The sequence below is a fragment of the Neolamprologus brichardi genome, chromosome 3 (genome assembly GCF_056152115.1).
Source record: "Neolamprologus brichardi isolate AB-2024 chromosome 3, ASM5615211v1, whole genome shotgun sequence".
Classification (NCBI taxonomy): Eukaryota; Metazoa; Chordata; class Actinopteri; order Cichliformes; family Cichlidae; genus Neolamprologus; species Neolamprologus brichardi.
The window spans coordinates 50,807,490-50,820,892 of record NC_142106.1 but is presented as its reverse complement, the minus strand read 5'-3'; the positions used below and the strand labels follow the sequence as shown (position 1 = coordinate 50,820,892).

At 40.7% G+C, this 13,403-nt stretch overlaps 2 protein-coding genes across 4 annotated transcripts in view; one reads left to right on the top strand and one right to left on the bottom strand.

Moving 5' to 3' along the window:
• The window catches only part of LOC118455797 (peroxisomal acyl-coenzyme A oxidase 3-like), a 79,102-nt gene that overhangs the window by 17,842 nt on the left and 47,857 nt on the right, over positions 1-13,403 (top strand). The window lies entirely within an intron of this gene.
• The window catches only part of LOC148105753 (peroxisomal acyl-coenzyme A oxidase 3-like), a 34,673-nt gene that overhangs the window by 11,142 nt on the left and 10,128 nt on the right, over positions 1-13,403 (bottom strand). For all 3 annotated transcript variants that reach the window (XM_087837832.1, XM_087837830.1, XM_087837831.1), the window contains exons 9-14: positions 10,445-10,541; positions 9,211-9,393; positions 3,231-3,350; positions 3,033-3,153; positions 377-499; positions 153-266 (exon numbers count right to left, since the gene is read on the bottom strand). In XM_087837832.1, the coding sequence (XP_087693958.1) occupies positions 153-266; positions 377-499; positions 3,033-3,153; positions 3,231-3,350; positions 9,211-9,393; positions 10,445-10,541 (758 nt within the window). The remainder of the gene's footprint in view (positions 1-152; positions 267-376; positions 500-3,032; positions 3,154-3,230; positions 3,351-9,210; positions 9,394-10,444; positions 10,542-13,403) is intronic.

Below are 13,403 nucleotides of genomic sequence, written 5' to 3'. Positions count from 1 at the left end.
TCGTTTGTGGAACATATTGAAAATTATACATTTACCTCATTTGCAAATCTCGCTCTGTTTTAAAAGGTTTAGTTTATAAGAGGATCTGAAAGGAAGAAATTACACTATCTCATGTAACAGTTGATTTGAAGCTGTAGCAGAAAGTAACGTACCTGCAGAATCCACACAGTCGTCCACTGTGAGTGCAGTGAACCTGCTTTTGAGGATCTCCTGAGACTCCTCCAGGAAATCCACGGTGTGAAAGGGAGACTCAATCTGCACACCATCTGACCCCCCATAACCAAACACCAAAGAGTGAAGCGTTAGTGACTGACCCAGCCCATTTTTTGACCTTTACTGCAGGTATTTATAATCTATTGGTGAACAGAGGACTGACCACGCTGTTTTGCATGGAGCCAGGAGAGCAAATAGCTGCTGGTCTGTTGCAGCAGTACGTTGTTGTCTCCTTCATATGTGCAGTTTGGGTCATTGTCATCACGCAGATCACCCAGCCGATTCACTGAAATTAAAAAGGAAACACTGACGTATACATACAGTACTGTGCACAAGTGTTAGGCAGGTGTGAAAAATGCTGCAAACAAAAAAGCTTTCAGAAATATAAATGATGTTTTATTGGCCCCAAATGTATTCTGCAGCAGGACAACGAGCCCAAACACAAAGCCGGTCATGAAGAGCTATCTTCAGCGTAAAGAAGAACAAGAAGCACTGGATGGTCCGGCCCCCACAGAGCCCTGATCTCAACATCATCGAGTGTGTCTGGGATTACAGACAGAAGGATGTGAGGAAGCACAGAAGACCTGTGCTTAGTTCTCGGAGATGTTTGGAACGACCTACCAGCAGAGTTCCTTTAAAAACTGTGTGTGGACATAGAAGGCAAAGGATGGTCCCACCAAAGATGTGATTTAGCTCGCTCTCTCTCGATACCTACTGCAACCATTACCGATCTACACCACAGCAGCAGTGATCAGTGAGATGCTTGGCTACAAGCTCAACAGCCTCCATAGAGGAGGAGACTAGAGGCTAAGATCAAGGTAGCACAGAGGGACGTTAGCCAACTATTGGAGCTGCAGAAAGGTGCAACAAAGAAGGTGCCTAACAAGTACAGCAAGCTGTCCATTCCCGAGGCCTTAGAAACTGCCAAGCAACGACTCACAGCCTTGACCAGCCAAGGAGGTTCACCAGAGAGATAAAAGGCAGGAGGATAAACCAGCTGTTCTCTACAGAACCATCCGAGGTGTTCTCTCAGTGACACGAGAACAATGTTGCTACAAAAATGGTGAGAAAAAGCCAATTAACAGTGGAAGAAAGACAGACCATCATAAGATTTAAAAATATAGGTCTTTCCTACAGAAACATTTCAAAGAAAGGCAGTGAATCGATTCCTTCACCATCAAAGGCACTCAAACTGTGACAGGAAGAGGTCTGGCAGACACAAAGACACTGAATCAGAGGACAAGTTTCTGAGAGTTACCAGCTGTGTGATGGCGGCTCACAGATCAACAGCTTCAAGCGTAATAGCGGTCGTAGTGAGCAAGTCTCAGCTTCAGCTGTGAAGAGAAGACTTCGAGCTGCAGGTTTGACAGGATGAGCTGCAGAAAGAAAGCCAGACGTCAGACTGAGGCTTGTCTGGGCCATGAAATGCTACCATTGGACTACTGAAGACAGGAAGAAGGTGTTATGGACTGATGGATCAACATTTGAAATCTTCGGTTCGTCACGCAGGATCTTTGTACGCCGTCGAGTAGGTGAAAGCTCCACAGTGTGTGGCATCAACTGTCAAACATGGAGGAGGAAGTGTGATGGTCTGGGGCCGTTTGCTGATCCAGGGTCAGTGACGTGTACAGAGAGAGGCTCCCTGAACCAAACTTTAACTTTACTGGCAACCAATGAAGAGAAGCTAAAACTGGAGTGATATGTGACCTTCTGTTTGTGCCAGTTAAAAGTCTTGCTGCAGCATTCTGCACAGTCTAAAGAAACAAGTAAAGAGACTTTTACAATAATCCAAACAGGACGAAATAAAAGCATGAAGAATCATCTCAAGTTCTCAACATCCTTAGATCAGGGGTCTCAAACTCCAGGCCTCGAGGGCCGGTGTCCTGCAGGTTTTAGATCTCACCCTGGGTCAACACACCTGAATCACATGATTAGTTCATTACCAGGCCTCTGGGGAACTTCAAGAAATCTTGAGGAGGTCTTTTAACCATTTAAATCAGCTGTGTTGGATCAAGGACAACTTAAACCTGCAGGACACCGGCCCTCGAGGCCTGGAGTTGGACACTCCTGCTTTAGATGATAAAAACGGCTCTGAACCAGCCGTTTGGAGTGATGCTCTATTGTTGAATATGACAGTGAGGTTTCTGAGGTTCGATTTAACAGAAAAGTTTAAGAAACTGATATGCTGTCTAATACTGAAATCATATGATTGGGAGCAATAATCAAATTATTAATATTTTCATTCATCCAAAGACAAACATTTAAACATAGGATAGTAGATTTTTCCAGAGTTACACTGACTGCTGAAGGATGAAACATTTGAGTCCACATCACTAAGTTTAAATCAGCATCAAACATGGCAGAGAACCTTTCAGCTTCATCCTGGTTTATAATTCTTCTTGGAATAAAATGACAAAATAAAAAATATGCAGCTGTGGTCACTCACATGGAAACCCTCCACACAAACAGCAATTATAGTTAAATCCAAGGAGAAAACCAGTGTGTGTCCTTTATATGACTGGGACTGGAAACATGCTGCCTAAAGTGAAAAGATTCTGTATTTTTGGATGAGTGCCTCCCTTTTATGACACTGGTTTGGTCAGGATGCACTGTGAGGGGCGTTATCTTCTCTAATCTTTTTTGAGAGGGCTTTGCAGATTATTTTAAGCTCAACATTAATATACTGGACAATAGCTGACATGCAGACTTGGATCAAACCAATGTTCTGATTAGTAGATGACCTGCCCGTCCTCCTGAGAGGCAGCCAGCCCTAAGTGAGCATGTGCAGGAGTGATATTGAGACAGAGAGAGAGACTGACTGGCCAAGTATCCGTGTCCACCACAGGCCTCCCGGCACTCCTGGATGCCTCTTTGAGCAGTCCATGATCCCAGTGGTTTGCTGGAGCAACCAATTGCATGGATCTCTCTGCCCATCTCTGCCTGAGAAACAGATATATTCAACTTTACTTCATAAAAACCGAGCACTCTAAATACACACATGCTGCATGCTTACTCACTGTGTCACTTTTGTCTTTCAACATCTGTCCAATCTGAAACTCAACAAAGTTCATGATGGTGGATTTGGTGAAGTTTTCAAGAGCATATGCTGCCGCCAAGTACGGAATCAGACGCCATTGCTGGAAAACCACACAATAAAACATGGAATATAATAACAGCAGCCACACTCATTCACTTATTTACGGTTGCTGTTCAATATTAAAAACATGATTCCCATAATACACTGATGGACTCAGAAAACTCAGAATATATACCAAACCTTATTTACTCTGCACTATGTCAGAATACAGATCATTACTGTATCTGAATTCTTCTTATGTGAGGATTTATAATTTCTGGATATTTAGTAGTTGAACTGCTTTTACATCTTCACTAACAGCAGTGTGATGGTGTGTCCCTGAGGAAAGATTCAAAGCTTCCGGTCGAGATTTTATAATTTATCCAACTTCAGTCGTTTGTTTTATTGTTACTTTCCATTTCCATAATGTATAAGATATTTTAATGATTAAATTATGCTTTAATTCCAATAATAAAAGCCTAAGCGCACACAATAGTGATGTAACTGCTACAAACAGTAACTTTAAATCTAAACAGAAAAAATATTTCTCACCACAACTCAGACCTAACACTGAAAATAAAAATGAATAAAACAGCTCTGACAGTGGTTAATATCTAATATCTAATCTATGGATGGCTCCTAAGCAATGATTATTTTGTAAAACTGACCACGTGTGTGTGTGTGTGTGTGTGTGTGTGTGTGTGTGTGTGTGTGTGTGTGTGTGTATGTATGTATGTATGTATGTATATATATACACACACATATATATATATATATATGTATATATATACACATACACACACACACACACACACACACACATATATACACATATATATATATACAGTGGGGCAAAAAAGTATTTAGTCAGCCACCGATTGTGCAAGTTCCCCCACTTAAAATGATGACAGAGGTCAGTAATTTGCACCAGAGGTACACTTCAACTGTGAGAGACAGAATGTGAAAAAAAAATCCATGAATTCACATGGTAGGATTTGTAAAGAATTTATTCGTAAATCAGGGTGGAAAATAAGTATTTGGTCAATAACAAAAATACAACTCAATACTTTGTAACATAACCTTTCTTGGCAATAACAGAGGTCAAACGTTTACTATAGGTCTTTACCAGGTTTGCACACACAGTAGCTGGTATTTTGGCCCATTCCTCCATGCAGATCTTCTCAAGAGCAGTGATGTTTTGGGGCTGTCGCCGAGCAACACGGACTTTCAACTCCCGCCACAGATTTTCTATGGGGTTGAGGTCTGGAGACTGGCTAGGCCACTCCAGGACTTTCAAATGCTTCTTACGGAGCCACTCCTTTGTTGCCCGGGCGGTGTGTTTTGGATCATTGTCATGTTGGAAGACCCAGCCTCGTTTCATCTTCAAAGTTCTCACTGATGGAAGGAGGTTTTGGCTCAAAATCTCATGATACTTGGCCCCATTCATTCTGTCCTTAACACGGATCAGTCGTCCTGTCCCCTTGGCAGAAAAACAGCCCCATAGCATGATGTTTCCACCCCCATGCTTCACAGTAGGTATGGTGTTCTTGGGATGCAACTCAGTATTCTTCTTCCTCCAAACACGACGAGTTGAGTTTATACCAAAAAGTTCTACTTTGGTTTCATCTGACCACATGACATTCTCCCAATCCTCTGCTGTATCATCCATGTGCTCTCTGGCAAACTTCAGACGGGCCTGGACATGCACTGGCTTCAGCAGCGGAACACGTCTGGCACTGCGGGATTTGATTCCCTGCCGTTGTAGTGTGTTACTGATGGTGACCTTTGTTACTTTGGTCCCAGCTCTCTGCAGGTCATTCACCAGGTCCCCCCGTGTGGTTCTGGGATCTTTGCTCACCGTTCTCATGATCATTTTGACCCCACAGGATGAGATCTTGCGTGGAGCCCCAGATCGAGGGAGATTATCAGTGGTCTTGTATGTCTTCCATTTTCTAATGATTGCTCCCACAGTTGATTTTTTCACACCAAGCTGCTTGCCTATTGTAGATTCACTCTTCCCAGTCTGGTGCAGGTCTACAAATCTTTTCCTGGTGTCCTTCGAAAGCTCTTTGGTCTTGGCCATGGCGGAGTTTGGAGTCTGACTGGTTGAGGCTGTGGACAGGTGTCTTTTATACAGATGATGAGGTCAAACAGGTGCCATTCATACAGGTAACGAGTGGGGGACAGAAAAGCTTCTTACAGAAGACGTTACAGGTCTGTGAGAGCCAGGGATTTTCCTTGTTTGAGGTGACCAAATACTTATTTTCCACCCTGATTTACGAATAAATTCTTTACAAATCCTACCATGTGAATTCATGGATTTTTTTTTCACATTCTGTCTCTCACAGTTGAAGTGTACCTCTGGTGCAAATTACTGACCTCTGTCATCATTTTAAGTGGGGGAACTTGCACAATCGGTGGCTGACTAAATACTTTTTTGCCCCACTGTATGTATCTATATATATATATATATATATATATATATATATATATATATGTGACACACTGTAATGTGTGGTCACATTATGTGATTTAATTTTTGTATATTGTATAAGCTTTTAGGTGTAGTTTTGTTAAGGAAGGACCTTAATCTTGTGATTTTTGTTGGAGATCCAACATGTGGTGTGATCCCTAGTTACGCCACAAGGGGGCACTTCAGCCCAGTGAGATGGTTTAGTGTGACGCTACTGCTCGTCTTCAGATCTGGCAGAAGCGAGAGAGGAAACACACTACCTGTCGTCCATCTCATGATTTATCAGTATTTTTCAGGTTAGTAAGTAATAAGGCCACACATGTGGTCCACATAATTTACATGACAAATAAGGGTAAAACCCAACCAGCAGTTTGTTTTGCTGAGATCTGTATTCGTCTGTTCGCTCATTGAAATGTGTTACGATCGAGAGTAGGAGCTAGCTTAGCTCGCCACATCCACCCTCTTGTAACAAAAGTACACCACGGCTCCTGTATATTTGAGTTAATGTGTTCGCAGAGACAGTTTGATGTGTTGTCACTGTTCTTGTCTATAGTATTTTAGTTTATTCTGATTTTGGGCTTTGGGAATGTGAGACAGAGATGTTAAGAAGTTTTTGCAACCTGTTGTGAATGCATGAATGTGTTTAAATAAAGATCTGGCAGAAGCGAGAGAGGAAACACACTACCTGTCGTCCATCTCATGATTTATCTGTTTTTTTCAGAACCAGACATAATCTGTCAGCCGCCCTCTTGCTTGGGGTGTGTTACATATACACACACACACACACACACACACACACACACACACACACACACACACATATATGTATATATATATATATATATATATATCTCATAATAATCTGACAATACTATAATATTGGCCATATTATATTTACATTACCACAGTCAGATGATTTTAGTCTCATGAACAACATCAGCTAATTGTTATTTACTAGCTAATCTTAAATGACTGTTCAGTACAGAAATGAAGTCCAACAATCATGTTCTACAGTCCTGTGGTCTCAGCCTCAGATACTCAACTAATCAAAGTGATGCCATGACAAAAATGAATGACCAACAAAACATTTTTCTCCTTCATTTCTGTCAAACAAAGCTGTATGAGACGTTTCTCGCGGTTAGTATCATGGTTGCTAGGCAACCTGAACAGCGCGACGAAGGCCAGACCGTCCCATTTCACAAGCCTCTCACTTCCGCACTTCTCGTACTTATAGTACGCACCGTACGTAGTGCGCGTAGTGCACGTACTTTAAGCGTGCGGTCTCTTAATTGGGACACAGTCCAGGACAGTCCTGATCCTGATCCCATTACGTCGTAGCTACTCGGTGCTTGCTCGGAAGTTTAGGGGTTTTTTCGCTGTAAAAAGAAGTTTTCTTCCCAAGAACAATGGACGCTAATGTTTTTGTCACTTTTTATGGAATCAAACTCAAAGTAAGGTCAGTACTTCCACGCTTTAAACGCTGCACACTCATACTCTCTCTGCACTCGATATATTATCCATTGTTGATCTGCACACAGCTGTTGTCACGAACGTCGCACTCGCTTACGTCACTGTCATGAGACATTCTCGCCAAAAAAAAAAAAAAAAATCACGGTTTTAGTAACACAGTGTTCGTACGGGAAAGTAACGGTAATCTAATTACCGTTTTTGCAATAGTAATCCCTTACTTTACTCGTTACTTTCAATATCTATCAATTTCAAAATAGTCTTGTACACATTTAAGGCTATTCCTCATCTCTCCCCATATCGCTCTGATCTGGTTAAGATCACCGCCCCATCTCGGTGTCTCAGATCTTCTTCTTCCCTTTCACTCTCCCCCCTCTCCCCCCTCTCCCCCCGTCTTGCCACCATGAGGAGCCGGGCCTTCAGCTGCTCTGCTCCACGACTCTGGAATTCCCGACCTCCTGATTTAAGAAACATCTCTTCCTTCTCTCTCTTTAAGTCCCAACTCAAAACTTACTTGTTCAAAATAGCTTATCCCACATAACCTCTCAACTCTGCTATTTTAAATTTGTTTATGTCGCTTTTTATTCTACTGTGTACAGTGACCTTGAGTGTTTTGAAAGGCGCTTTCAAATAAAATGTATTATTATCATTATTATTATCATTATCCTTATTATCATTATTATCATTATCATTATCATCATTATCATTATTATTATCATTATTATCATTATTATTATCATTATTATCATTATCATCATTATCATTATCATTATTATCATTATTATCATCATTATCATTATCATCATTATTATTATCATCATTATCATTATCATCATTATCATTATCATTATTATCATTATCATTATCATCATTATCATCATTATCATTATCATCATTATCATCATTATCATCATCATTATTATCATCATTATCATTATCATCATTATTATTATCATCATTATCATTATCATCATTATCATTATCATCATTATCATTATCATTATTATCATTATCATTATCATCATTATCATTATCATCATTATTATCATTATCATTATTATTATCATTATTATCATTATCATTATCATTATCATCATTATCATTATCATCATTATCATTATCATTATTATCATTATTATTATTAAACTAAACTGGGGATTATAGATTACATAGTATTAGTACACTGTGGTGTTATCTTTCACACTTTATGCGGCTAGCTTGGTGCAGGCAGCACCAATGAATCAGCTGCTAATATACGAGGCACACTTGGAAACCCTAACAGTCCAGGACAGTCCTGATCCTGAGAAGGGACCGGACCCATCCATCTGCTGGCCAATAACTTGCCTCAGTAACACACGGGGCCTCCTGTCCAGCATCAGAGCGACAAACATGTGCAGGCAGCTCGCTTACTAACACGCTGTCTATCTGCTGATTCCAGGTCTTTCTGTAGCTCTCCACAAGTAGTCACTGACTCTTGGACAACTCTTCTCACATTTCATTTCACCCCTCTGTCTGAAATCTTGCACCTGGTCGTGGACAGTTTGTGCTCACTCGAGCCTTCAGTAGTTTGGAAATTCTTGTTGACATCAGTACGTTTCCCAACAATAAGGTTGCAAAGGTGTTGAGAAAGCTCCCTGGGGTTAAACATGGAGAGGTTTCCTGTGTGACACCTGCTTATGAATGAATCAGCTGGTATTAATATTGACATCGTGGCAGTGCTGTCTTCTAATTACTGACAGGTGGCAGCTGTCAGGCTTCAGTGTCCTAACTTTCCATGCATTTGGCACCTCACTTCCTTCATGTGTTCAACACCTTTTCCCTGTTTCACATGTCATTTTACAGATAGCTTAATTCATAGTTGAATGGGTTGTTCCCAACACCTAGTGAAAATGTCAAAAACACCTTCACAAATATATTTAGTTAGAAAACTGGGTGAAACTTATTTTACCCACTAAACGTTACCTTCGCCTTATATTATTACCTGTAACTGGTACTCTAAAACAGGGATTTCCTCTGTGTCTTTGGGTCCAAACTGCCTCCTGGCAGCTGAGAAGCGGATAGCCACTGTCAAAGCTAACTTCAGGTTGTTAAGAGCCATCCTGGTGATATACACTCTGCCCCCTGATAAGGCACCAAGAGATGCCCCAAAACGCTTTTTAGGGTCCTGGAAGACACAAAAGAAACACTGATGAGGCATGATAAAAAACATAGCAAAGATATTATTATTATTAGCTATTTATAAAATGGTCGTGTGGTCCTTGACAGGATTGCTGAATTGCGTTTTAACTGCACTGCTAATGTTCTTACACAAAATCAAAACTTAAATGTGAATTCATTCATTTCTCGATCCCGCAGTCCCAGCAACTACATGCCATTCAAATGCTGGGCAGGCACAGAGTACTCTGACAGAAATATACACATGTGCGTGAATATTTATGCCAGTAATATGTGCTGCTTTGTTCGAAACATTTCAGGTGATTAATAAGGTCAGTGAAACACTGCTGTAGGAGACGGCCTGAAGCTTCGAATTGAATCGACCTTTAAGCACCGTGTCACAGTCTGCTGATGGCAGAATTATTGCAGCCTGATTGCAGAAATCAGGCAGGGTAGGATGTTGGCTTTGTTAGGGAGATCTTTGTGAAGGCTTCCATAATAGGGGTGGGTTTTGATAATCGATTTATCGATTAAAATCAATTCTGGCTTGGATAACGGGATATAGATTCATTAAAATCCTGAATCAGTTTTTTAATATACATTTATTTTGCCCAAAACGCCAGAATCTCAGGTTAAACCTCACAAAATTTCAACAACCAGCTAAAACAGTAAATGAGAGCAGCAAATTCTGCACAAAGACGTGAACACAAAGCGCGGACCCGCCGACACATCAGAATCAGTGAGATGTGACTTTGTCACCCAACGGCATGGACACAGTCGGGGCTGAGTCGCATCGGAATCTAATCGATTCGAGAAATCAGTGACGATACCCAGCATGTGCTGACCAGCTTATTCCATAAGCTGTTGATATGTGTTGTTAACCGCTTATAATTTCAATAACTTATAAATAATTAGTTCTTTAAAGAAGGAGCATCTCTGAAATAAACCCATTGTTCTCTAGAATATGGTTAAAGGTTATATCTAAAAAAGCTAAGGCACAGGAAATCAGGCTGTTGAGTTTGAAGTGCCTTCTTTGGCTGCCACTGGAAATCTGCACGGACCTTAAATGGTGTCACGTAGCGACCATCAGGAGTCAGATCTCCGGTCTTATTCAGCAGGTTCTCGCGTGGGATTCTCACATTGTGGAACATCGCAAACCTGTTGTGAGAGAAAGGCGTAAATGTTACAGAAAAGAATTGGTTACACATCAAAGAGCGAGCCATTCAGTGGATTCTAATGTTTCTTTGTTTCTGGTGTGCAGGCAGATCATCATCATCATCATCATCATCATAAAAATCAACCCAAATTCAAGAAAGATGGCACAAACACATTTAAAAGAAAAAAAAAGTTGGGTCGGAGGCAACAAAAGACTGTAAAATGAGGTGGTACATTTTCTCAGGAAGTAAAGATGGGCAGAGGTGGAACAATTTCTGAATACTGTTAAAATAAAATTGTGAATCATCATCTACAGCACAAAGTGTTAACAAAAGATTCTGGAGCAGTTTTCTTTTGTTAACACTATATTAACAATCCAATCTATCATCTATCATCTTTAGGCCCTCAGGTGGCACCAGATTATATTCTAATATTTAAAATATAACTGAATAACTGGGCACTGAATTGGGTGATTCCCACAAGCTGTGGTTAGTAAGTCTAGGTCATATTCTCCAAAACCAAAGGGACCTCAAGGAATAAATGGGTTTTTTCAAAATTCTCATCACCAATGTGTCTGGATCAATTTTTTTTTAATGTTTTTCGTTAATGTCATAAAAATCCTTATCATATAAAACAGATACAAATCTGCCAAGATATGTAAAAATCTATATATTTATGCCTAATAAATATGCCACATAATATATATGGTATTTAACCAAAGAAAATATTTAAATTTATTGAAAATTACTGTGTCCACGCTAAATGTTTCTCATCACCTGCTCAATAAAAAGTACTGTGTCCCTTTAAACTGACCAGCAGTCCCACAATGCATCTCTTCAGAAAGAAAATCCAAAATGGACATGTGGTCAGTTGTTCCCTCTTCTCTTACTTTGTGATGTTTTTGTAATGTTACTGAATCTTCTGTCATATGGACTGGTTTTTATATAGCACTTTTCTACTCTTCTGAGCACTCAAAGCACTAATGGAGGAGAGCAGCTGGTGCTGGTCGTGTTTTAATGACCCGGACACTTGGAGGGCTTTGTTTCCTGAGGGACGGCAGGGATGAGGAGCAGGGAGATGGTGATCATGTTGCCCTGCGTGGGAGCTGTGTCGCTTTGTTTCTGTTTGATTACTGTACACACTGTATGGCTACAGTTATTGGCCATCTCCATTCAGTGCTAAGTCCGGTGAGCAGTGACCTATAATTATACTGTTATGGCACCAGTCCTGAAGTACGTAAGCACAGAGCCCACCGCCCCTTCTCTAACTGGAGTCTTTGTTACACTCCTGGCTCGGATTGACTGGTTTTTCATCTTTTCATCACAATCCAGTTCTACCTAATGTGTGTTGTTGTCGTCATAGCAATGTGTCCGAGCGTCCTGCGATGTAATTAATATACGACACGAGCGCTACAAAAAAGGCTGACGTCGACCAGCTGCTCAATCGTGATCCCTGAGGTTGACAAAAAGCCATACTTTTTGTCAACCTCAGGGATCACGGGCGGACAGTTACTTATAAAGTACCAGGTATCAGGTACCATGACCTAATGGAAAACCCTGAAAATACTTTTTTAAGAACAACATGCTGTGGAGTGTCTGATGGTCTTCTAATCCCGGGTCGGATACTGTGGATCCAATCCGAAGTAAAGTCCAGGTTCAGACTGAGGCCAATGTCTATCAGTTCCTGATGACTTGAAGTGATTAGTGCGTTGCAGAAGGACACAACAACATTTTGTAATTTTAAAGTCTTACTCTTTACTGGAAGCATTAAATGATTTTGGTCAGAAGCACATCGATGGTTTATCATCCCCTATGTACTGATGTTTAGTTATATCTGTGGATAGGCTTTGTTGGTTATTACAAGGTCTGGGCAAACACACAAACATGATTGGACTTTTGCCCTCAGAGCTCTCTGATCTTTCCCTTCCTGGGAGGCGTTCTCACTTGATATTGGCTCTCTGCAGTAGAGTATCACTTACTGTTCCTTTTACAATACATAGTAGTATTTTTGTGAACTAACACCTTATTTTATAAGTCTAATCTTCATGTGTTTTATCTTGTTCGATCACCTGCTTTTTCACAGTATTCATTCACGTTGTAGCTGGATTCACCAGCTTAGCTTAGCTCGTAGCCAACTCACTAGCAGCAAGGCACCTTCACCTGTCCCTTCTGCACTTTCCTGCTCAGTGGTCCAAATGTTTAGTTATGCACAGCTACTTTCAATACCACTGACATTTAGACTCTTTGTCCAATTGATCATCGAATAATCGATCAACAATTACTTTCACTAATCCAAGGGTTCAGTTGAGGAGTTGAGGAAGTAATTTAGCCATTTAAATCAGCTGTGTTCAAGGACATCTAAAACCTGCAGCACACCGACCCTCGAGGCCTGGCGTTGGACACACCTGCTCTAAAACATGACCATATCTTTTAGATCCCATTCCTAAAAGACTGCTCAAAGAAGTCCCACCTTTCATTGATGCATAAGTGTTTAATTTGATCAACCTATTCATTGGCTACATACCACAAGCCTTCAAGCTGACAATAGTTAAATCACTACTTAAAACCCATCGCTTGACCCAGCTGTCTTAGCTAATTACAGAATAAGCCAATCTCCAACCTTCCTTTACATGAAGCCAGAAGACACAAGAATTAGCTACGCTACAGCAATGTCTTAAAGACAAAAAGACCTGGATGACCTCTGCTTCTACATTCAGATAAAACTGAGAAATCGAGGAGGATGAGGATGATGATTTGCCTCTTCCAGCCATACATACGTCACACAAATGTCACATCGGTGAGACAGGTCAGAACACGTAGCGTAAAGAAAAAAACTTCTTCTTTTTGCGTTATCAATTGATCCATT